This window comes from Cynocephalus volans, chromosome 3 (assembly GCF_027409185.1).
Source record: "Cynocephalus volans isolate mCynVol1 chromosome 3, mCynVol1.pri, whole genome shotgun sequence".
NCBI classification, from domain to species: domain Eukaryota; kingdom Metazoa; phylum Chordata; class Mammalia; order Dermoptera; family Cynocephalidae; genus Cynocephalus; species Cynocephalus volans.
The window spans coordinates 149257429-149283898 of NC_084462.1; the positions used below are offsets into that span (position 1 = coordinate 149257429).

The 26470-nt window shown below is 45.1% G+C and overlaps 1 protein-coding gene across 3 annotated transcripts in view; it reads left to right on the forward strand.

The window, feature by feature from the left end:
* The first annotated feature begins 3296 nt into the window (after window positions 1–3296).
* Window positions 3297–26470, forward strand: part of PLEKHH1 (pleckstrin homology, MyTH4 and FERM domain containing H1) — a 50695-nt gene continuing 27521 nt past the window's right edge. For 2 of the 3 annotated variants that reach the window (XM_063089769.1, XM_063089772.1), the window contains exons 1-4: window positions 3297–3375; window positions 10161–10319; window positions 21764–21826; window positions 22736–22885. In XM_063089769.1, coding sequence (XP_062945839.1) covers window positions 10194–10319; window positions 21764–21826; window positions 22736–22885 — 339 coding nt within the window. In that variant the 5' untranslated portion in view covers window positions 3297–3375; window positions 10161–10193. The remainder of the gene's footprint in view (window positions 3376–10160; window positions 10320–21763; window positions 21827–22735; window positions 22886–26470) is intronic. The other variant, XM_063089770.1, reaches the window with a different exon arrangement.

Genomic DNA, 26470 nt, shown 5'->3' on the forward strand with positions numbered 1-26470 from the left:
ACTGATGATAATAAATAGAAGAGCTACAAAACACAGACATAAAGGACATTATTGGGACAACTGAAAGAATTTGAATATGGCCCGTGTAGTAGATAATAGTTATATCAATGTTAAATTTCCTGAATGTGATAATATTAGAAGAACAGCCTTATTCTTAGGAGGTACATGCTGAGGTATTCGGGGATGAAGGATCATGATATATACAACTAACTCTCACATAGCTCAGGTTATATTATATATACAGAGAGAAAGTGTGGCAAAATGTTAACGATTGGTAAATCTAGATGAAGAGTATATGGGTATTTAATGTATTATTTTTGCAACTTCTGTAGGTTAAAAAATTTTAAAACAAAAAGTTGGGGGGAGAAAAATAGCTATCACTTACTGAGCAACTATTTGATCCCCAAATTTATGTAACTCTATTATCAGATTTAATCTTCAAAGCAACCCCAGAGAGAGTCATTATGATTCTCATTTTTTTTTTTAAAGATGACCAGCAAGGGGATCTTAACCCTTGACTTGGTGTTGTCAGCACCACGCTCTCCCAAGTGAGCCACGGGCCGGCCCTATGATTCTCATTTTAAAGATAAGATTAGCTGGGTGGGTTAGAGCATGGTATTGTAACACCAAAGTCAAGGGCTTGGATCCCTGTACAGGTCATCAGCCAAAACTAATTAACTCACTCACTAACTAAATAAATGGAAACAGTTCCAGAGAGGCTAAGGAACTTGCCCAAGTTTACAGAGTTGTGCATAAAACAGAGTTCAAAGCAAGAGAGAGGTCACGTGCAGGAGTGCTGGTGGGACACTGGTAGCTAATGCTTTCTTGAGCCTTTCTGCGTGCTACTAGTGTTTTAAACTTCTCTATGCATATTAATTTATTTAATTTTTTTTTTTTCTTTTAAAAGATGACCGGTAGGGGATCTCAACTCTTGGCTTGGTGTTGTCAGCACCACGCTCAGCCAGTGAGCAAACCGGCCATCCCTATACAGGATCTGAACCCGCGGCCTTGGTGTTATCAGCACCGCACTCTACCGAGTGAGCCACGGGCTGGCCTTTTAATTTTTCCTTTGTAAAAGATTTGATAAATCACTTCATTGGTGTGGGTTGGAGGGAAGGAAGGGGCACTCAAACATATTGATAGATGTATAGGTTGGTGCAGTCTCCTTTGAGGGCCATTTGGCAGCAGCTAGTGAAATTTTAAAAATCACATTGTGTTTAGAGCCAGTGATTCCCCCTGTATGTATTAAACCATGCAGCCAATCACACACATCGACCAAGAAGTACCTACTGTACAAAGGTATTTATTGTAGCAAGGTATACAGGAGCTAAAGATTGGAAACATCTTAAATATGCATCATTAGGAATCTTAGGAAACAATTTTTAAAAAGCAAGGCAAGGGCCAGCCCATGGCTCACTTGGGGGAGTGCGGTGCTGATAACGCCAAGGCCAAGGGTTCGGATCCCTATATAGGGCTGGCCCGTGGCTCACTTGGGAGAGCGTGGTGCTGACAACACCAAGTCAAGGGTTAAGATCCCCTTACCGGTCATCTTTTAAAAAAAAAAAAAAAAAGCAAGGCAGCTCTAGGTGTGCTAATATGCCACATTTAGAGTCAACAAACAATAATATCAAGAGAAAAAAGCAAGGAATGCTTCCTTAATGTTAAAAGGTAAATGTGAATGCATATATATACATATGAATACCTGTGTATTATGTATGCATAAAATATCTTGAAAGGACACACACAGAAAGAATTGTTTTTTTGGTGTTGGGCAGGTACAGGAATCTCAGCCTGTGACCTTGGTGTTACAAGGCCATGCTCTAACCCACTGAGCTAACTAGCCAGCCCCACAAGAATTAGTAACAATAGTTCCACTCAGGGAGGGGGTAATCTGGGAGACAAGCGACATGATTGGAGAAAAACTTATTTCTCCTTGTTAGCCCTTCTGTATAATTTGAAATTTATAGTAGTATGTGCATGGTTACCTATTCAAAGTGAAAGAATAAATGAACGAATGACTCTCTCCTTAGCAAAATCCAGAGGACTTGCTTTTGGGGCTTCCTTAGGCAACTTCCGGAGTGTTGAGGGGGATAGCAGAAACCAGTGTCCCACAGAATGAGGCTGATCTATCCAAATCCTCGTGAGCTATAAAGAAATTTGCAAGTTCAGCTCTTGGAGTCCCAATGGCCATGTTTAACTTTCACCCTTGGCCTCCTGCAGCACCGGGACTAGCTTTCCTGTGTCTGCGCTTTCAAAATTGTGCATGAGATTCGCCTAGGGAACTTGTTAGATGGGCAATTTCCCACCCCCACCCCCAGAAATGCAGATTTGACCCTGGGGTGGGGCTGGGGGGATGGGCTGAGTTTTCCAACGCCCATTTGGAGAAACAGGCCCTGGTGGTGTTTTGCTTCTCTGTTCAGGCATTTAGTAAGAGTGCGCCTGCAGGATTGGGGAAGAAAGCTGTATTTGGAAACGCGAATCTTTCCCTGCGATGGTCTCCATTTGCATCTTCTTACCCCATATCCACCTAACCAAATGTTGAGTGTACCAATCCCCTCCGGCTGTGGGATTATATGAGATGAGCCGAGGGACTGCAAATGCTTGGGGAACCAGGGTACGCTGTGGACGGCTCTGTCAGCTGGCAGGCAGTGTCCTGCTTGCCTTTCTGGCTCCCTGGCCCTCTCCTTTAAAATAAACAACACATACATACATAAGCAAGCAAGCTACCTTCTGGGCTGTGGTGGCTTTTCTTCTTTCTCTTTCTCCTCCAGTTACAAACCAGAACGTTTGGTCTGCCAGCGGGACAGACAGTTTGAAATAAGGACTTTTGTCCCGAATAACCGGGCGTTCCAGTTCTTACAGGTGGCCAGACTTGGGGGGAGGGTCCCCGCTAGTTCGGGGCAGAGCCGATCCCCAGGGCGCCCTGGCCCCCCTTGCGGCAGCGGCTGCGTCCTCCGCAGAGAGCTCGGGGCCGCAGCCCGGGAGGGGCCACCGCCCCGGGACCCCGCCGCCTCGGGGGCGAGCCCAGCGGAGCGGAGCGCCGGGAGGCTGGGGCCTGCTGAGGTCATTTCCTGTGCCTCTCCGCGAGCTGCCTGGAGAACCGAGCCCGGCGCTCTGCCTTTAAGGAGCGGGGGGAGCCGAGGGGAGGAGGCAGCCCGGCGAGCGCTGGATGGGGCGCCGCGCGGCACGGCCGGCCGGGCTTTGTGCAGCCTCCCGCGGGCGCCCCTCCCGGCTCCGGCCTCGCCCCGCCCCCCGCGACCCCTGCCGCCGGGGAGCGGAGACGCGGCGGCCGCTCGGGACTCGGGCGAGAGCGACGCAGGGTCGGCGACGGCGAGTGCCCGGTGCGCGGCGGGGACGTCCGCGAGCTCGCTGAAGGTGAGCGGCCCCGCGCGCACGCCGGCCGGGGTGGGCTCGGGGGTGTGGCGGCGGGGCGGGCGCTGGGCTGGGCAGACGGGACCGGCTCCCTGCGGCGGGGAGGGCGACGCCGGAGCAGGTGCCTGCCTACCTGGAAGCGAGCGCCGAGCGGCGGGGAGCGCTGGGAGCCGCGAGCCCCTGCAGAGCCGCGCCGCCAGGCCCGGAGGAGCCCTCCTGGGAAGGACTTGGGCTTTGGGACCGGCTCGATCCAGTTGCTCCGGGAAGGGCCCTCGGAGCTTCCGTGCGGGCTTCCACCTTGTGGCCGGCGCTCGCTCGCTTTCACCCCTCGCGCTCCCCTCCCCGCCTCATCTCAGGTTTATTTCTTCTGTGATTTCTGGGTGGTTCTCTTAGGGGTCCTTATGGGTCAGGCTCTACTCCCAGGGGCGGGTCAGCCAAGCAGAAAAGAAAACAGGTTGGGCGCCGAATGACATCAGAAGCTTTGTGTCCAGGGAGTCTTAGACAGGACTCGGTTACCAGGGACCGGGGGGCTTTCACGGGGCGTGGCAGAGACAGTGAAGACCCTCATCTGGAAGGAGAACCATCTTTCTGTTGGATTCCTGCCTGCCGGGATATCTCCTCCATAAGCTTTTACTATGAATCCTCCTCGTAAAACTCTTCGGGACAGAGCCTTGCTTCCAGCTAAAATGCTTGAAAGATCATTTAAAGAACTCTTTTAGTAGAAGAGTCATCGGTTCCTTCATCGGACTTTTTGGACTGTCTTCTGTGTGCCAGACATTGTGTACAGCGCTGGTAACAAAATTTAACACTTCATAGAACATCAGTTCCAGTGTTTCAGCTTATTATTATCCCCATTTTACAAAGGAGGAAACTAGGACTCAGAAAAGTTGTGACTTGCCCAAGGTCATATAGCTAAAAAGTGCGAGAGTGCAAGACTCAAACTCAAGCTTCTAAATTCCAAATGTGGGGGTTCAGTGACTATCCACCACCCTCCCACAAGCCGCTGAGGGGGCTGCCCAGAACTGGGTTATGGAGGGAACCCTATGGTCCCGAACTCATTGAAAACTAGCAACTGAACTGAAAAATGATGCCCTTTCTGTTCTCTACAGGTCACCAACTATGGGGGAGAAGTATGTCCCTCCTATTCCATCCCCCCACCAGATGCGCTTTTCTTTACTACTCCCCTTATTTTCTCCAAGAGACTGCATCGATGCGCTGCACTCTGTGCTCATTATGGGCTGGAGCATGCTTTATACTTGCTGATATTAAGGTGCCAGGGTTCCCTCACCCCATTAGGGTGACTTCACACCGTCCTGCATTCTCTGGACAGCCCCGCTGAGGCATCCTACCCTTCTAGCAAAAGCTAGTTCAAAACTGACCTCCTCTGTGGGGAAACAGGCACTTATTGTGGGCTGAAGTATGAATTAGGATCGCCTCAGGGGAGGGCAACTTGGACTGTGTGGCAATTTAAAGTGTATATCACTTAACCCTACAATTGCATTCCTGGGACTTTATATTTCAGATATTCTCTGATGTGTATAAAATGATGTATATCATTGACTATTCGTTACAGCATTGTTCAGTTTAGCAAAAACTTGGGAACAACCCAAATGTCTGTCAGTAAGAGACCCTTACATAAGATCCTGTGATAGCCACAATAGAACACATTAAAGCTGATAAAAAGCATGGAGGAAAAACGTGGCAGATATGTATATTGATATAGGAAGATCTCTAAATCATATTGTTAAGTACGGTGTGTAAGTGCCACCATTCGTGTGTGTGCCACATATGTAAGAATGCTAGTATATGCACTGAATAGCTCTGAAATAACACACAAAAACCCATGGCAGTGGTTGCCTCTGGGGAGAACTATGGCTGAAGTACAGGCATGGGAAGAAGGCTTACTTTGTACTGTACACCCTTCTGTCCAAAATTCAAAAATAAATAGATAAAATAATTTTTAAAAATCACATGACCTCCTCTCCAAGGTGGATCTGGCACATCTATGGGCCACATCTCCTCAAATGTTCAAGGCACCATTGGTTTGCCTTTTGTTTGTTGATAGTAACTAGCTGTCATTTATTGAGTGCTTACTATGTGCTAGGCTTTTGTAATATCTCCTTTAATTCTCAAGGAAATCCTGCATGATGTGACCTCTGAAATTGTCATTTTTGAAGGTCAAAAGATGGTTGAATGTTGACAGTGACATATGGTTCAACCTAATATTATTGCCCTCAATTTCAAAATGGAACTGAAGCTTGGAGAAGTTAAGCAGATGGTTTAAGGTCACAGGATTATTTAGCACTTAAGTGTTCAAACCCAGGCCTGGTGGCACCAGAGTGTGGAATCTTTAGTACTATGCTATTTCTCTTCACTGTTTTCATTCTTAAGGGATGCCATATGTCGTTTTCCTAGCCCCTTCTTTTGGTTTTTAGATCCCTGAGGCCTGGGACATGCTCACCTTTTCCTTTGTCTCCCCCAGTATTATTTTTGGGTGAGTTGTGATGCATACACCCAGCAGAGGTCGAATGCATGTTGTTGGCTCGATGGGGGTTGGGGAGAAGTGCTTTGGTCAGAGGGAGTTGTACCCCTGTGTCTGCTCACACCCTTCCCCCAGCTTCATCCCTGGAAAGGGGCACAAAGCTCTTCCTTTCCCACAATTGGGCAGTGGTCAGCCTAGTCTAGCAGAGCACTTTTAGAAGATGGTCGTAGCCCATCGCTAACAGAGGAAGTCACGAAAAGTACTCTCACACAGGGAGTGAATCATAGTGAGGTAAGATGGGAGAGCCTGGTGGAACTTGAGCCCTGTTACCTTCTGATGCCTCCTGCATCCTCCACAACATAAAAGCAATGTGCTGTTCTGGGGCCTGCAGTGACCTCTGACCTCCTTTGTTTAGGCTCCTGTCTTGATTGGCTACCTTTACGGGGAGATAGATACCAGGATATTCAGACTACAGGCTTGAGTCTTGAAAACCACAGGATCTTTATCTTTATGTCCCCAAGCTTGCACATAGGAATCACGTAAAAGTTAGCTGAATTAATTTAATTTCAGCATTTTGTCAGTTTCTGATCAAATCCCCAAACTTACCAGAGAGATCCCAGGTCAAGTTGGTGTTTTCTCTGATACAGGGCCTGAGTCTGAAGTCACCTAATGACTTCCTATGCCTTCTTCTCGTTACCCATTCTATCCCTAGCCCCTGCCTCTGAGACATATCCCTACTGACCTCCATGGCATTTCAATCCAGGATGCTGGAAGATTTAGGGAATTCCAAAGCAGGTGTCAAGGCCATGGAAATCATTTGACTCACCTGCCAAGCAGTGTAGCATGCTGGGCACCAGTGGATCAAGAGAACTGGGTTTCACAAGGGTGGCCATGAGTTGATAATAATTGTAGCTGGGTGTTGGACATGTGGGATTTATTGTACTGTTCTTCCTACTTATAGTTTAAGTGTTCCAGAATAAGAAATGAAAAAAAAAAAAAAAAAAGTTGAGCTGAGTTTTGTTCCCATCTCACTTCTCCTCTCTCATTTCCCTATCTATTTTTGCCATTACTGTTGTATTTGTGTTAGGCTAGCCTGGTGGCATGAGATGTCTGCTGCCACTACAGAAGCATCATCCTGGAAAAAGGATAATTCTAGATGTTGGGAGATCAGGATTCTTGGCCATGCTGTGCTGCTTCTTAGCTCTGTGTCTCTAAGCAAGTCACAGATGTGATGAGTTTTCTCATCTGTTCATTCCGAATAATTGCACTTGTCCTCCATCTTGGGGATAATAAGAGAAATAACATGCATGTCTCAATGCTTTGAAAAGTTAAGAACCATTCTGCAAATGTAAGGTACTGATTTCTGCTCATCCTTTCACCTCTCCATGCGAGGTACAAGTGCAAGGTGACTTAGCAGGTGAGGTTCATCTTACTGGTATCTTCCCTTAACATCCCTTGTTTTATAGCTGTTGCTCTGACCACCTGCTTCTGTCGGAAGAGCCTCTGGGCCTTGGGCTTGGCAGCAGGCACCTTGCTCCAGATCTGTTTCAAAACCTCTTAGCTGTCCTCACATGCCGAGGCAAGCTTAGCACGAGTCCCAGCCTTCTCAGGAACTTGCCAGCATCCTCAGTGCAGGCATAGGATTAACCAGACCACTTGATCAGTTTAGAATAGAGATGTCATGAAGATGCCTAACTGGGGAGAGCACTCCCTAAAGTCTAGGTATAATCTTAGATGTCAGGGCTAGGCAGAGACCAATAACATATTCTATTTCCAAAATCTCTGGAGATTTTGATAATTTGGGTTTTCACTCTCCATACGGAATCTGAGCAGCAGCTTTGACAGTAAGAGGGAATTAACATTAATCAAAATCTTTCAACTACACAAAAAGATTAAGCTTCTCTGGATCCTTGGTTTTACTTGGGTGCTTTTTCCGTTAATTCTTTGCCCGAGGCTAGGTTGCAGGACTCCCAGGTCCCAGTCTCAGATCTGCCACGTTTTCTGTTTATAGGAGGAAAAGCAAAACATGAAGTCTCCGGGCCTTCTCTGGAGGCCGTACAAGGTTCTGTTTTGTCTTTTCAGCTGTGATCTTAGCTCAGAGAAGGTCATGTTTTGTTTTTGTCTTTTGTCTTCCTGCCCGTTCCAGTTGGTCCCAGTCTTTTGAGGTGGGGATTACTGGGAGGTCACAATGTCGGGATTGTTTGGGATGACAGTTCTGGGAGAACAGGGCTGAGGTCATGTGTCTAGTGTCCTGAGGAGCCCAGGACCAAAAGACTCAGATACCCAACCCGTCAGTGGCTTAATTGTTGGGCCTTTCTCCACAGGTCTACTGACCCTATTTTTTAAATGAAAAGTCAGGACAAACAATGAGTGTCTGTGCTTGTGGAGATTATAATGTCAGAATACTTGAGCCCAGGATGCCTTGGAAAATCTGGAGTATAGGTTCACCCTAGTGCTGAGGCTTCTGAAAGATCCTATGAAGTATTTCTCTCATTCTTAACTACATACCTCACTCTTTGTGAAATCAGAATTCTTCCCATTTCATGGATGGGTAAAGAGCACAGTGGCTAAGAACAAGGATTTTGGAACCAGAATCCCAACCCCACTACTCACTAGCTGTCGAACTGTCTGTGTAAATTGCGTAGCCTCTCTTTTCCTGGGTGTCCTCATGTGTGTGTGTGGACAGTAGTACCCACCTGTTGTCTCACAGTTGTCATGAGGAATAAAGATGCTGCATGTACCTGGCATACAATAAGGACTCAATAAATGATAGCTATTTATCATGTATAATGGGTGGAAGATAGTTGTAAAAGTCAAATGCGAAGGGAGAAGTGATATTGGTGATTAACCTATCAGAGAGGCTTACTGTTGCAACGTTACAGGAGGTGACTGCATTTGCTGAGGCCATGTGGCTCCTGAGGAAGGGAAAGGGGATTTCAAAAAACAACAAATTTTTATTATGGAAAATTCCAGGTAAATATGCAAGTAGAGAGACCAGGATAAAGAAAACCCGTGTACCCATCACCCAACTTCAAAAATTATTAACGTTTTGACAAATCTTATTTCATATATCTTCCTTACCATGAAGTATCTTCAAGCAAATCCCAGGCGTTATATCATTTTACATGTAAATCATATATCTTTCTAGCAAATGACATTAAAAAATATTATCAATCTAAAAAATTAACAATTACTCTTTTAAATCATCTAATATTAGCATGACCATATGTCATGGTTTGGGACAGACCAAATTTACACTTGTTGGCAAGTGTAATTATTAATAACACTCAAGCAGGGGGATTTTTAAAACCCAGGTGAGGGATGTGTCTTCCAGCCTGCCTCTGTGGAATTCCTGCCCACTCCAGCCTGTGTCTCCTCTCTCGCGCACACGCATGCCTCCTTCTTCCTTTTCTCTTCCCCGACCCAGATTTTCTTCTCTAAAATAAATCCCGAGGCATCTGGGTAAGTTCCCCTGGCTGGGGATATTTTAGGTGTTTATTTGATTTGTTCTGAATTTGTGCAGTTTTTTTCAAAGACTTGTGGCTTTCTCCAGAGGCTGCAGCAAAATATCTAGCAGTTTTCTGGTTTGCATCTCATAACTTGAAGAAGAGGGGGTGAATCTGTTCCAGAGTAGGGTGATTCAATGACAGCAATTGACCTAATCCCAACTAAATAGAAAATTGTCAAGGAAAGCATTATATTTTATTTCCCCGGTCCTTTCCCCCCCGTCTAACATGTGTATAGGTGTAATAGAATCAGAACTAAACTGGGAACCAGGGTTCTAACTCCACTTAGCAGTGTTACCTTGGATGAATCTGTTACCCACTGTAGGCCTTCCCTAAACAGCCCTCGGCCAGCACAGTCCCCTTTCCCATTTATCTGCATTCGGGTTGGCAATGTGACTGCATTGTAATTTTGTAATTGACTTTCCTAAGAGTTCCTTGAAAACCGTTGAGACCTCTCATTTACTTTTGCGTCTCCAGTGCTTAGAACAGTGTCTGGCACATAAATGGTTGTTGAATGGATAAATAATTTTTAGATGGATAATTGAATTAAAATCAAACGAGCCCTACTTTTCACTCCTGTGGAAATGAGACTAGGATCTCCTTAAGGTTTCTCAGGTTTTGTGATTTCCTGAGGTTGCTCAGCTGCCTTAGGATGAAGATACTCATACCGAGCTAGGAAAAGTAGGTATGGGACGGGAGAGCATGACTAGCGCCCTCCCCAGCCCTGTTTTCTCTGCCTCCTTTGGCCTCCTCCTCTCACACTTATTTATCTTCTCCTCTCCCTGTGTGCTGGTTCTCAGGGCTCCTTGGAGTATTCAGAAGTTGATTCCATCATGGCAGAACTCAAGGTGGAGATGCGGGCCAGTGTAGACTGGCAGAAACGCTGCCTGGCTCTGGAAACACAGCTTTTCCGGTTCCGTCTTCAGGCCAGCAAGATAAGGGAGCTGCTGGCTGACAAGGTGAGTCCTGCGGAGCAGGAAGTGCCTTACCCCACTGCAGAGCCTTTGTCAGGGGCCAGAGGCAGGAGGGAGAGCTGGGGGAAGTCAGCTTTCAATAAGATGTTTTTCCACACCTGCAAAATGAAACCCAAGACAGTTTTGTTTATCTTTTTTTAATTGACCCGGTTTAGTTTTGTTTTGACCAAACTGAGCAATTTACTAATCTGTTACCTTGCATTCTTCCCTGTTCCTGCTGCTTCACCTGGCACACCAAAGAAATGATACAAATCTTCTTGATCCCCCATCACCTGTTGAGCCACTTGTGACGGCAGTGAAAGTTCATAATATTCTTTCCTTAATATTTCTTCCTCGGTGTGGGAAGGAGGATATTTTAGGAGAGAAGAATGGAAATCTCCATACTACTACTCACCCTTTAGTAAGCATATGAACTGGAGAGGTTACCTGGTGACAAGGACACAGATTTTGGAGACTACCTGGCTCTCCCACTTACTAGCTGTGTGACCCTGGGCAAGTCCATTCACCTCTAAGGCAGGGACACAAATGTCTATCTCTGAGAGTTATTTTGAGAATTATGTCAGAGCACGTATATAAAGGTTTTAGCATAGAATAGGACTTAAATGGGAATAATTATTATCTTTATAGGCTTGGCAGATTGATCTGGGGAACTGACCACCTTTCATAATGTTTCTATGGGAAGAAACATTCTAAACAGCTGGCTTTCAGAGGCATTTTAGAGAGTGGAGACCTGTACTTAAATCTAAGTGAATCAGCCATTCTCTCTATAGTTTTGTTTATGTTACCCATCTGCTTAGCAAACCTTTCTTCCACTGTACACAGGTAAAGTTCAGCTCACCCCTCTCCAAGTAATGTCAAAGCCTTGATTAGTGAGGCCTGAATAAATGGCCTGTTTTATTGATAGCTCTACAACCTAGAGTCCAGGGAGACAAGTCAGTGGCGTCACCTCTGCACTTCCATGGCTGAGGGGAGTGGCCCTGGACAAGCCTGGACTAGAACTCTTGAACCTTGGTTTTGTTGGCATTGCTGTCTCCTAATTCAGACTTTGTAAAACAGAGACCTGCAAAGCTCCTGTGAGTGCCTGCCAGCTATTGCCAATAGACAGGGAAGAATTCAGGCACCTCAGGAGAAGGGCAGGAAGCCTTAGACAGTGGTTCTCAAAGTGTGGTCAGAACCACTTTGCCAGCATAACCTGGAGTGCTTTTAAACATGTATATTCCTGGGCCCCACCCCAGTCCTCTTGATCCAAGTCTCCTGGGTTGCTGCTAATAATCTGTGTGTTTAACAAGCTCACAGAAAGTGGTTTTGTACGCTATAAAGTTTGAGAACCTTGCCTTGGGCTATGGTATTAGGGGAAGAGCGTGAGGGAAGGAAAGGATAAGTAGGGATGGACCCAGCCAGGTAGAATGAAACACACCTCAGAGGGAAGAGACTTCTGTCTCTAGTAATATGGACAACACATTAACCAAAAAACAAAAGCCAAAACCCAATTATGAAACACCTAGAAATACTGGGTTAAATATTTAAAATATGCTTCTAAGTCTGGAGCTGAGCACTGAAAAAAGTAAGAGGAGTCCTCAGGTAGCTAAATGAAGAGGGCAAAACCAGATTGGTACTTGACTCTGGTAGCTGAGTGCTGGGGTGTGTGGCTGACTTCCCCTTAGTAATGTCAGGCTTGAGTGTTAACATCTGTGGAGACAGATGAGGTCTGGCCAGGTGGAGGTTAGAGCCGAAGCTGAGACTTCCATGTGAAGTCAGGACTGTTAAAGGGCTTACCTTAAGTAAAAAGGTACGCAAGGAAAAGAAAATCATCCATTAGCACAGGGAGATGACAGTAACTTCTCAGACTTAGTGAAGGCTCTGTGTAGAAAAATCAAAAGTAAAGAAAAAGAAAAGTCTCCCTTGAGAACCCAGTGATAATAGTGATTTAATGTTAGAATGTATACTACCTGTACGGTTTAGGAAACCTAAATTCTGGGCCTGTGATACCTCTGAGGAACTTCGAGGAACAGACTCAAAATCTCCATGGAGAAATAAGACCTTAACACAGATCACACAGTATCCCCACAGGAAAACAAACAAACAAACAAAACCTTAGTGAAGATGAATATATAATCCAAAATGACTAAATACTTGAGGGAATAATCTACAGTAAGTGAGAATCCCCTATACACAACAAATAATTGGACTAGACACCTAAGAAATTCTAATAGAATTGTTGGCAAGAGACTAAAATAAATGAATTTGACACTGTTGAAGACACAATGAAGAAATCGAAAACATAAGACAAGAACAAGATACCATCCAGGTAGACTTGAAAACCAGATAGAACTTGTAGAATTGAAAGTGTTTTCATTGAAATTAATTTCAGTGGCTAGGTTTCCTAGAATAGGTACCTTCAAAGATAGACGTAATGAGTGGGAAGATTAACCTGAGAAAATCATCCAGAATGCAGCCCAGGGATATAAAGATACAGAGGCTGAAACATGGATGCTAGAATGACAAGATCCTATATCCACCAAATAAGATTCCAGAAGTGGAGAAGAGAATGAAGGAGAGGCAATACTTGAAGAGATAACAGCTAAGAAGTTTCCAAACTTGATGAAAAACGTGATGCCTCAGATTCAGGAAGCAAATGAGTTTAAACAGGATATGTTTTTAAAAATCCATGCCTATTGTATTAGCTAGATCACAGTTTGGCTGCTGTAAGAAAGAACCCAAAATAACAATGGCTTAAGCCAGACAGACATGTCTTTCTTTCTCATGTAACATTTCAGACATAAGCAATCTGGCTCTAGGGTGATGTCTTCTCCATGTCTGAAGATGGTTCACTCTGATATCCACATTCCAGCCCCTTATTCACATAGTTCCTCCCAGCTGCAAGGAAGGTTAGGAAATGTAGTCTTTATTCTGAATAACCATGTGCTCCGGTAAAAGCTAGGGGTGCTATTTATAGGAGAGAAGGGGAGAACAGATACTGGGGAGCAACCAGCAGCCTTTAAATCTAGAACAATAGGGGTAATGCAAATAGAAATAGAGTACATATAACATTCAAATCAGTAGAGTGGGAAAATGGAATAAAGAAAGTCTATTAAATCCAGGTAGGGAAGAGAAAACAAAAGTATAGAAAAAAGGAGTAAATAGAAGGGACAAAATGCAATGTTAGAAATAAATCCAAATGAACCAGTCACAAGGAGACATTATACAAGAATGTATATTGCAGTATTGGTGTATGGAAAATTTAGAAATATTCTAAATTTTAAGAATATTTTAAATTTAGAAATATTCTAGATGTCTATCAACAGTGGGATGGGTAAACATATTAGGTATATTTGTACAGTGGAATACTGCATTGCAGCTAAAAATAAATCAAGTAGAACTACATGTATAAGATCAATAAATCTCAAAAATGAACATTGAACAAAAAACATCAGAAGGATATATACAACATAATACAGTTAATGTAACTTTTAAGACCTGCAAAAACAGTACTGTTATTTAGTACTATCTGTTATTTCTCATCCCAGCTCCACACTCCATGTATTTTATATATTTGGGAATAAGTATATAATTTCAATTGAACAAAAGTTCTGCTGCTAAAAAAAAAAAGTTGTAAATCATTGTCTTTGATTACAACAGAGTTAAAACCATTTAATAGCTAAACTGAGGGTTGCAAACTCAAATGCTCACAGCTAGAGAGCCAGAAGGTTCTGGATAACTCAAGGGGATGTTGAAGCCACTTAATCTCATAAGAAAATGTAACCATATGTATTTTTACCACATGCAAATGAGGTAAAAATATAAACACATCCAAGCGGAGGGTAAATACTAGAGGGAGAAGTGTAACATTGGGGAGAAGTACACAAGCTTCAGCCATATCTGTTGAGGTCCACGTCTTAAAGATAAACATCAGAAGCAGATAGGACAAAAACTGAGGTTTGACAAAGCTGAATGGTGGATACATGTTTCTGTTTGCCTAAAGTATTTCATAATAAAAAATATTTTAGAGTACCTCCCTGCCCTGTTCCTGGGGGGGCCAACAAAATAACTGGAAAGCCTTAAGCACATTATCCACAAATACCTTCTTTCTCTGCAGCCCCTTGGGTCTGGGTAAGCTGGACTTTCATAATATTGACTCCTTCTCCTGAAGGCTGTCTTTGATTGTCATATAAACAGAATATTCTCACATAAAAATGTTGGACGCTCATAGTGTGAATTGGGTAAAGAAAGGAGAAGGATACAGACAGGTCAGAAAAGATGGGATGTGGGAGGGAAGAAGGGAGAGAAATAAGTCTTGATTAGGGACCATGGGGTGGAGATTAAAATAAGGAAAAAGGCTGGAACATTAGCCCGACACTGAGCTTCTTGGCAGAAAGCCTTAAGGCAATGACCACCACATTTCTCAATGTTGGATTGTGCCTGTCCCCTGTAGTCATCCCCAAACCAATAGAACAGATCCAACAATTCATGAGACATCTTCACCAGTAGAGCCAAGGTAAGTTTCAGATCCCAGGAAGAGCGACCTGGAGTTTCTCAGGAGAGCTGTTCCTGGGGCCGAGAATCATCGTCATTACTGACCTGCACCTGGGGCAACCAAGTCAGCTGAGTCTGTGGCCAGCCTTCTCACCTGCCTGCCCCCTCTACCTCTCTGCACAGCTGGCCTCAGGGAAATTGCATGACCCAGATGGCCGAGGGCCACTCCTCACTGATGGCTATCATGCAGGGCGAGCAAAGCCTGGGTGCTTTCCCGAGGACCAGCTCTGCCTGGGACTAGACACTGCCCCTTGGCTGCTAAGGCTTGGAAGCATGTCCTTCCTCCTTCGCCAGTGCACAGCCTACTCACACCTGACTCCCTCGTATAGAATTGCCATTCTAGACATGGAATAATCTGGGTTAAAAAGAATTTTTTTTTAAAAAAGAGAAAACGCCAAGGCTACCAGATATCTCTCACCTAGGCGAGAGAGGCAGATGAAGGGTGAGGAGAGGAGGCAGTTCCAGACTCTGTCTTCACTGTTACTCCTCATGGTCTGATATGCTGTGGTCACAATCACCCAGATGCCAGGGCCACCCTGTTCCAAAGCCAGCTTAGCCATGGGTTCCCTTTCCATCCAGTAGAGTCTGAGGCGGTAGCTAATGTCTTGGAATTCATTTTCCCCAGCTGTCTTCCTTGGCCTGCTGGAGAAGTCACAAAGCCTATTCAGATCAATCTAAACATTGACACTGTTCTGAGAGGCCAGATAGATGGATATGAAAATGCAATTCTTCCTTGGACTTTGTCATTTCTGCTAAACCTGTTCTTCAGCTATCCCATCAGAAAAGTGGGGGCATACTGTCTATCCACAAAAGAGCTTCGTAGAGATTACCATGATGAATACATGCCTTCAATATTAGAACTAATACAAGGTTTTTATTTACTCCCTATCTGCTTCCAAAAGGGATTTGAATGGATTAATAAAAGAAATAATACAATGAAAATCCCTCTTTTTTTTAGCTTACACATTTCTAACTGAAGCTGCTTTTCTCAAGTCCAGTTCCAGTGGGACCACGCATACTTCCTCTCTTCCAAAATTTCTTACCAGTTTTGCCAACCAAGATTTGAAGTACAGTAACTCAGTTTTATATTTATATAAAAAAATTTGTACTTCAGGAATTTTTTTTTTTTTGAGTGTACAAATGGTTCAGTTTAGTCCCTTAAACAAAAGAACAATGCATATGGCTCCTCCCCTCTCAGTAGGCAGCAGTGTCACAACATATGGGTAGAATACAAGGCCCTGAAAAATGTATCCTTAAATACCTCATAATTTGTGAGTAGGCCAGGTACTATAAAAGGAGAATGCAAGGGCTGTCCGAAGTTGTTGGAAATGTGTTGAAGTCTGCATAAAATCATCACAGAATGGATCCTAGCAGATCTCTGTGCCCACATGTTTGATTTGCTTTGGGAGGTGATGCGTTCTAGAACTCTTATTCACTGTGTGTGTGGTTGGGGGGGAAGGGAGAGTTTCTTTATTGTTCTCCTAACCCCCTAGTTTTCATCAGGCAGTTCTCTTGCCCGCTATAGGATTTCTCAGGAGCCATGGTACTGATACGAGTTCTGCAGTACTTGAAAGCCATTCGAGAAGACAGGCTGATGGGGCTCCGGCCCTGAGGTGCATCCCCAAAGGACTCAGCTTGGTTTTGCGTTCTGTGGCCAGTCCAGTGTTTTTCAGAGTATGGTCTGTGGACCACCTTCATCAGGATGACCTGGGATTTTCTCTTCAAGCACTTTATGGGTCCGTGCCTCACACTTGCTAAATAGAAGCATCTGTGAGCAGGGCCCAGGAGTCTCATTGTGGCAAACTCTGTATGTGATTCTTATGCCCTTGAAAGTCTGGGGTCTACTGCCACTAACCTCTGCCAGGGCCTGACCTCTGGGCCCTGTTCAGCTGTGTTTCTAGTGGACACCTTGAGCCCCATGTGGTCCAGAGGAGGTCCTGGCAGCAGGGTGGGGTGGATCACAGACGAGACTCGGAACCCTTCTCGTTCAGCTCTTCAATCTGTGTATTTTATGTAGTTGGGACTAAGCATATGATTTCAGTTGAACAGAAGGTCTGCTGCTAACAAAAAGCAAGATCATTGTCCTTGATCACAAGAGTTAGAGTCATTTAATAGCTAAAATTGGGGGTTGCAAACTCAAATGCTTATAGGTAACTTAGGTAAGAGGGACAGTGAAGAGAGATAGGTAGGTTCTGGAAAACTTGAGGAGATGTGCTAAAGCTATTTACAGCCACAAGAAAATGTAACCCTAGTGTGGCCAGATCTTCTGATTTTTTTTTTTTCTCTCTCTTTTTTTTTTTTTTAAAGATGACCGGTAAAGGGATCTTAACCCTTGACTTGGTGTTGTCAGCACCATGCTCTCCTAAGTGAGCTAACCGGCCATCCTAGATAGGGATCCGAACCCGTGACCTTGGTGTTATTAGCACCACACTCTCCCAGGTGAGCCACGGGCCAGCCCCTCAGATCTTCTGATTTTTTGACAGAAGCTGGAAATCAAGAATTATATGTGGAATCTGGATTTTTATGGGACATGTGAGATTTGGACGTGAGAGGCAGTATTGCATGGTGGCTGACAGTGGGGGTTGGATCCTGTCCACCTGAGTTTGAATCCTGGCTCTGAGTCTTATTAGCTGTGTGACCTCAAGCAACTTACCTCTCAACTTCAGTTTCCCGATCTGCACAATAGGGATTCTAATAGTACAGCCTTTTAGGATTATTTAGATGAGTTAATACATGTGAAGTGCTTACAACAGAAGTAGACACAGCGGTTGGCCCTGTTCTGCTATATATGTGTAGGCTAGATGCCCACAACAAGACACTCTTTAGACTAATAGTTGGCAACCTCTGGCTTAAATCTCTTCTTTCTGTAGGTGAATCCTAAGAAGGGTAACCATATAATCTATCATCTAACTGAGGACACTTGAGAGAGAAAGTGAAAGGAGCTCTACTACTAATTATGCTGGGACTAAAGGTGAACATCAGACTGTTGCAGGCAAACTGGTCCCCCTAGTCCTAAGTGCCATCTTTGTGTAAGAAAACACCAACAAGCAGCTTCTATGTATAAACTCCCAAGTGCCAGGTCGTGCACATGCGCTCTACATGGGGCATCTCGTGTCATCTTCACAGCAACCCTAGGAGGTAGATGCTGTCATTACTCTCTTTTTATTGGTGAGGAAACTGAGGCACAAAGAGGATAAGGAATCTATCTAAAGCCACACCGTGGTGGAGTCAGTCAGGTCCAGGCCTTCCCTCTTATCTGTACCATTCTGTTCAGTGGGTGCAAGGCAGTGGTAAGAATGTTGAACTCCCTTTTCAGAGGGATAGTTGAGATGCAGGGTGTGTGACTCTGAGCTCAAGCCACTGCTTGGCACACAGCAGGACTGTGCCAGGAGGTAGGAGAGTGCCTGTCACTCCAGCTATGGTGGGGCTATCTCACAGCAGTGCTGTGTGTGACAAGGAGCTGTGGACGGGAGTTAAATACTAGATTGGTGCCAAGTGCATGTCATCAGGTTGTTGCAGCCAGTCCAAGGGCAGCTTACAAGTCTTATGTGCAGCTGGTTAAAGTGGATCCCTTTCAGCCACCTAAACCTGACACTTCCTTGGCTGGTGTGTACCCCAGACTTGGTAACAAGAAGGACAGCCAAGGACACGGTCCTAGGGAACCCTATGAGAGGAGGAACAGAACCTGAATAAAGGGGGCCCACTCACTGCACTGGCTTTTCAGAGCTCCAGGTGTGACTCTATAAGCAAGTGTGAAGAAGAAAGATCTACCCTCGTGAAAAATGTTGATGCCAGGATTAAAAGAAGAACCTGAGAACTTGAAAAAATGGCATTTTAGCAGAGGACACACCTGGGAGTACTCCAGTGGCAATAGAGAAAATTTGTTTTCATAAAAACAGAGGGAAACATGGTGTTAAAGATATTCCTTTCAAACAAGGACAGCAGAATATTGAACATTCTGGAGCACAGTAACAAATACATGGATGGTCATTACACCTTTCTCTTTTTAAAAAGTGCAAGATATTCAAAATGTTTTGAATGTTCAGAAACTAGTTTTAGAGCAAAAATAATATCCCAGCATAAAAATGAATACAAAATGCTCCGAGTGTCAAGTGTCCTTTCCAGGAGGATGGGAATGACTGGGAGAGTTGGCAGCAATGAGGACCACCTGGCAGTGACAGTGGTCTGCCCGGGGCTAGGAGGAGACCCCAGGCTCTGAAAGGTGTCCTGCCGTTCCAGCCACTTCAGGAGTGGCCTACCTTAAAAGGAAGGATGATAAATCTTGATGGGAAAAATGGTCCCTGTGTTAGCAATAACAGAGTGGTTTCTGGCCCTGACCAGTGTCATTGACCGCTTGTGACCAAAATGGAAATGCCCAGCTAAGAGGAAAGACTCAAATTCATTCTTCATTCTACCTTAGTCTCCATCTGCAAAATAGGAAAACAAGTTTTTCCATCAGATGAAGTTAGAAAATATCAGACGATGGTTGCAGAAGGTCACAAATATGAATGATCATTTCCTCTGGAAATCCTATGCCTTCTTCTGAGCTACAGAGCAGATGTTAGATCGAAATGGTCCAGCTGAAGTTCAGTCTAAGAGGCTTGTCACATGTCCAAGGCCCTCCCATTCAATATTCCATTTTATTCGTGAAAAAGAAAATGCTTGTAGTCATTGCATTAGTTAGGTTGTTTCTATGTGGGCAAAAAACCCAACTCTGGCTAGCTTATGCAGATGGAATTTGTTAGGAGGATGCTGGGGCAGCTCACAGAATCGAAGGAACTGTCCAACAGCCATGACTCGGTGAAGTTTATGCACCTTTTCTTGTGCAGCTCCCTGGTCTCTTGATTCCAGATGTCAGGTTCCTGGGAGAGAGAACCTGATTGGCCTAGTCAGGTCTGGTGTTGAAGGGTAAAGGGTTATATAGTAATAACCTGGTCACTGGGGGCCACCACTGTGTATCAGCCAACCCCCCACCACCACCAAGTAGAATTCTTTTTGTGATGAGCACATCCACTTTAACCCCTAGAAGCATAATATTGGTTTATGCTGTGCTGTTATCAGCTGCATAGCAACCGTTTGAAGGCCAAGGAACTCCTCCAGGACAGGCCTGAGGACTGTTTGATTTAGGAAAGCCCATCTGGCTCTAACTGATGATGCCTGAGTGTGGCCAGAATAAACCCACCCTCTCAGCTGGAGTTGAGAGCTTCGGTCATGAGTATGAAGCCTAGCAGAGGAAGGCAAGCAGGAAGCCTGAGCACATGGGTGACTGTCAAAGGTGCTCCTATCTGTTGGAAGTCCCAGGGGCATTTTTGTCCAATGGGTTGTGTATCTTGGGTTTTACTTGGTAATTTTTTTTATGTTACTATTTTATTTGGGTGGCTGGCCAGTATGGGGATCCGAACCCTTGACCTTAGCGTTATCAGCACTGTGCTCTAGCTATGAGCTAACCAGCCAGCCCTGGGATCTTTAAAGAACATAACCCCAACTCTCCTTCAAAAGGAATGTGTGCTGAAAGCATCTGTCTCCCCAGTCCCAGAAAGGAGAAAAAGTGGATGAGGCCATCCCAAGAAAAGAGGTCTCCCAAGTTCTTAAGCATGAACTGCTGCACCTGAGTAACTTTCCTTTCACTGCCCAGCACAGGCTGTGGGCTCCTCTTCCCAGCATTTTATCAAGGAAAGCAGAATTTCATCTGAGAAGGTGAGAGACAGGGAAAGAGAGGGAATTGCTCAGCTTACTGGTAAAGATTAAGCCAGGCCAAGGGGAGAAGTTTGAGTAGCCAGAGAAAAGGCCACAGCTGCAGAGGCAAGGTTGGCAAGGGCTGGGCTGGAGCTTGCACAGTGAGGGTGCTGAGACTGTCTAGCCTCACTGAGGACAAGGATGGGACTCTATGCTTCTAGTAAATGTGTAATGCATATACTACGGACATGCTACCCTGGGGCAAGGCAGGCTCGGGAAGGAAGCAGCTGGCTCCAAGTAGGCTATGGCACATGGCATTTGATATGACATTTGGATGTATGGTTTGCTCTGCTTCTGCTGGGCCTCCATGTGATGGAGTGCAGTTTAGGCAGTGCACAGTGGTGCCCTGGCAGGGAGAGAATGGGAGGTGACATCCAATCCTCACTCCACTTGCCAAGCCATGAGCTCATGAAGCTGCAAAGAGGTGCCGTATGCACTGTGGGCTGGTGAGCAGCTCCTTAGGCTTCAGCTTAGATCTGGTCCCTGAGGAGTCTCTGTGCAAGAACATCAGTCCCTTTGCTTGAGCTGCTTGGTATAAGATTTCAGAATTACTGAGCTCCCCAGACCTGACATCCTCTACTGGTAGCAAGATAGAATTTAAAAAAATATATCTTGAGCCTCTCTTTCTTTAAAATTAAAGAAATCAAATAAAGTGATACCTGTGAATGCTGTTTACAGGCAGAAGTGTCCTGACAGTGCTGAGTGAGATATTCCAAGTGGGGAGGAACATTCTCTTGCCGATGGCATGAGGTGGGCTCATCTGGGAGCATGTTCCATGCTGGACACATGGGCGAGCAGTGGGATGGCATCACCTGCAACCCACCCAGTGCTGAGAAGAAAGATGCCTTGCGGGGAGGAGACTGAGGCAGGATTGGGGCAGGAATGCTCAGGAATAACGACAATGGTGGCTACCACCACTTCCTGGACACCCTACATGAGGGCTAGCAGAGGGGATAGCAGCCACAGGCTCTTCACCCGCCCCATAAACTCAGGATCGAGAGTTGCCATGAAAATCTCCACCCTGGTCCCCCTGAGCCACTTGGGATGGGTGGATGAAGCCTGGCCTGCATGCACTGTCTGCACAATTTGCTCGAGTGGCCTTGGTGCTGTGTTCACAGTAGGGACATGGCACCTACTTCTCCCCTTCTCTGGCTGAGCAGATGCAGGAGCTGGAGCAGAGGCTGCTGGAGGCGGAGCAGAGAGCAGAAAATGCAGAGACCCAGGTAACCAGGGAGGGGTTGGCAGGAGCATGCAGGGGAAATGACCATTGTCCTTTCCTGGCCCGTCCCATGGACACATGTGGACACACTTGTCACACTCATGAGCTCCTTACAGGAACAAGAAAAAACAAGCAGTCATGTGTTGTACCTGAACACATAAGGCGTGTGGAACTTTCTGTGGGAATGAAGGAATCTTTGGGTAAGGGTCAATGCAGTGAGTGGGCGTGTTGGTCCAAATAGGCCAGACTATGCTGCAGTAACAAAGTAAGCCTGAAATCTCAATGGTTCCTCACATTAGTTCTCACTCATGGTCCCTATTCGTTGAGGGTTAACCAGCAATTCTGCTTCCAGTCATTCAGGAATCTAGGCTGAAGGAAGCTGGACCTTCTGGAACACACAGCCTTCTTGGTTGCCATGGCAGGGAAAGAGAGCTACATGCTTGTGCACCAGCTTTTAAATACTTCAGCCCAGAAATGATGTGCCCTTTCCACTCGGAGCCCATTGACTGGATGAATTAGGTGGCCCTATCTAACTACAAGGGGGTTGGGCAATTTGGGGATGCACATGGATATCCAGTGAGCAGTGCATATCTCTGCCACAGTGGGGTTGGAGCAGCTGCTCTCCAGGGCTGATGGTCCCAGCCAACTCATCCCTTGTGGGGTCCCCAGTGGTGGATGGCCCAAGACCTAGCTGGGTTTTTCATTGTAGCTGAAATGAGTTTCTTTCCTTCTTTGGCCAAGATAAGGGCTTACTAAATGGTCATTTAATTAATTGGACCACGTTGCCCTGGGTAAGGGCTCTGCCTGTGAGTCACAGGTTGGGGCACCAGGAGGCATCCCATCCCACATTACTGGCCATTGCATACACCATGTGAGAGATGTGAGACCTTATGAGATCACTGGTACATTTCAGGTGGGTGTGATGGAAGAGAAGGTAAAACTGTCAAATCTGAAGAATGTGGACTCAGCAGGCAGCCTGCACCGGAAATACCAGGAATTGCTAAAAGCCATGCAGGGCAAAGATGAGCTCATCAGCCAGCTGGAGGCACAGCTGGAGAAGCAGGTAAGAGCTAATGTGCAACAGAACACTAGTCCCCTCTCCAGCATCTGCTGTGATTGGCCCTCAGCTGCTTGAGCCCCTCTGCTTGAGCCCCCAAGCGTGGGGAGCTCACTCCCTCATGAGCCTATTCTTACATGTGGAGATTGAATTAGTGGAAGATCTTTCCCTCTCGTGTGTGTTCATTAGAAGCCAGGCAGGGAATGTGGTAGAAAAAGGACCTGGAAGCAGACCCATCAGGGTATGAATCCCACCTCCAGCACCACTGCTCTCTGACTGTGGGCAAATAGCTCAAGTCACTGATTCTCATTTTACGTATTTACACAATAGGGGTTACAATAGCTCACAGGGCTGCTGGGAGAATTAACTTAGGTAATCTGTGTATTGTATCAGACACGTGGTTGGTACTTGGTCAGAAGAGCTCTTCTTTCTCTGTCCTGGAACTGTCGTGTCCTGCCAATGTGTGGTACGTGATACTTGGCTGTAGTGTAATCAGAGCTGGATGGTCAGCCTTGGTCAACCATTGGCCAAAGTTTCTCAATGAACCTGAATAGGCAGAGACCAAAGTTGCCATCACCTCTGAAAACCAGGCCTCCTCAGGGGGCCCAGGAGAGGCTACTGCCCACCATTTCATCAATGGTTGTCACCTTCACTCTGGAGAGGACTTCTGGAACATCCCCTGCCAGTTCCTATGCCCAGCCTTCTTCCCTTCATAGACTCATTAACTCCATCCCAGTCTGTCCCTTTCCTCTGCCATTGGCCTTATGTACGCAACTGTTCCCTGGTGCCAGAGCTCTATCATTTCCAACAAAAGACCCCACAGTTTGGTCAGATGACTTTTAATTTCCTACATGTGCATTCTCCATGAATTAGTCCATTAGTCCCAGCTAATCCTTTGTACCTTCCAGCCATCGTGGGCAAACTGGTAATCATTCATCAGCATTCACTGAATATTCCCTCAGTGGATGTGCCTTTGTATGCTGTGGGGTACCATGTATTCCTGAAAAATCATGGGAAAATGGAATTTTGACTCAGTGTATCTCTAATCAATGTTCCATTGATTTTAAAGATATCTTCTTTTCTTTTGAATGGCTCATAGTTAGAAGTAGCAGCATCTTGGGGATTGTGGGGCAAAATAACTCCTGCTATAATCTCCTCAGGTCAGAGAAAAGTTATTTTACAATTATAATCAATAGGTCAAGATCAGAATAGAACGAATGCTGTTCTGTGAATCAAGAGACCTGGTTTTAGTCCCAGCCGTGCCACGAACTGACAGAGGCAAATCATTTCACCCCTCAGGACCTCAGTTTCCACTGAACAAAGAGGGTATCAAGTTAGGTCAGGGGTTAGCTGACCTTTTCTGTAAAGGGCCAGAGAGTAAATATTTTAGGCTTTGCAGCCACATGGTCTCTTTACAACTGCTTGACTCTGCTATTGTATTGTGAAAGCAGTCATAGATCATATGTAAATGAATGGGCGTGGCTGTATTAAAATGCAATTTTGTTTACAAGAATAGAGAGGAGGCAGTGGAGACAAACAGGTGGAGGACTGGATTTGGCCTGAGGGCCATAGTTTGCCAAACCCTGAACTAGATGACCTTAACGTCTTTCCAGCTATGAGATACTGCGAGTTTGACATTTTCACATTCCCATTTCATTCCACTGACTCCTTTGTTTGGAGTTTGTGCCCAGCATCTTATAACTGTCAGGCACTTTTCCCCTACAAGTGTAACCAAAGTCGTTAATGCTGGTCTCTTAAACTACTCAGTAAAAGAGCCAGCCCATGGCTCACTTGGGAGACTGTGGTGCTGATAACACGAAGGCCATGGTTCGGATACCTATATAGGGATGGCCGGTTAGCTCACTTGGGAGAGTGTGATGCTGACAACACCAAGTCAAGGGTTAAGATCCCCTTACTTGTCATCTTTAAAAACAAAACAAAACAAAAGAAAAAACACTAGTTAGTATACACCCTTTGTCTCCATGCTTTTTAGATCAGATGACTAGTTCCCATGCAGAACTGGTTGGTACCCATGCCTCAGCACTGTGCTGTGTCCTCTCTCTCACTGTATCCTCAGAATGACCCAGCAAGGGAGATGTATTTTAGAGGTGGGTGCCGGCCCAGAGGGGTTAGGTTTCCTGCCCAGTGTCTCACAGCAAATAAGCTTCACATGTGCAATCAAAGGCCATGTTCTCTCCTATGCTGCTGTTCTTTAGATTCAAACTGCCTTTTGAGTTTTCTACTGTCTTGATTATTTTGGGCTAATTTAACCTGAGTTTTTGTTTAACTGTAAATGTAATACAGTGCTTTAAGTAAAAAATACAAAAACATCAGAATATAAAATGACAAGTAACATTTTTCCTCTATCCCCCATTCTTCATTTCCACTCCTCACTGTTAATGTCTGTTGTGTATGGAAGCATAGCATTCTACTTATATTTGGTGGATGTGCCTTGTTTATTTAATCAACCCGTTATTGGTGGACACTTAGACTATTTTCAGTTTTGAGTTTTTTTATTTAAATATTGCAGTAATAATAATAATATCAAATAATAATAATATCGAATAATAATAATAATATCAAATAATATTGCAAGTGATTCCTGAGCACTGTTGGCAGATGTTATCAAATTACCCCTAAAAAGGCTTTGCTAGGCCGGCCCATGGCTCACTCTGGAGAGTGTGGTGCTGATAACACCAAGGCCCAGAGTTCGGATCCCATATACAGACGGCCGGTTCGCTCACTGGCTGAGCGTGGTGCTGACAACACCAAGTCAAGGGTTAAGATCCCCTTACCGGTCATCTTAAAAAATAAATAAATAAATAAAATAAAAAATAAAAAGGCTTTGCCAATCTGTTACAAGGCATTGCTCTAAGCAACTGAGTTAACTGTCCAGCCCAAGCTTTGCCAATTTGTATAAGAGCGGTTGCTCCCAATACTTTTGACAACCTGGGGTAATATCAAACTTTTAAATTGTGTTAGTCTGATACAGGAAAGTGATGTCTTGTTTTTATCTACATTCTTACAATTATGGTTGAGATTAAACAGCTTTTCATGGGTTTCCTTGCCTTTATTTCTTCTGTTGATTTCCTGTTCATACCCTTTGAATGTATGTATTGGCTTATTCATTTCAAATTAGCCCTCTGTATGTATGTCATTTGTGTTGCAAATCCTTCCCCAGTTGGTCTTTCGATTCTGCTTAAGAGATTTTTTTTTATTGTATAGTAATTTGTAGTGATTATATAGATTTATTAGTCTTCCCTTCCATGGCTTTTTGGGACTTGTGTTATGCTTAGGAAGGCCTTTCCCACTTTAAGAATATTTTTAAAAATCGTAACTGAGTTTATTTTTTTCTGCTGGGCCACCCCCATCTGGTCACTTGATGTTTCTTCTCAGGGCCTTCCACTTCCAATTATTTACCCTAGTGGTGACTCGTGATTAACTAAAAGCCCTCTCGGGCTAGCCCGTGGCTCACTTGGGAGAGTGCGGTGCTGATAACACCAAGGCCACGGGTTCAGATCCCTTATAGGGATGGCCGGTTAGCTCACTTGGGAGAGCGTGGTGCTGACAACTCCAAGTCAAGGGTTAAGA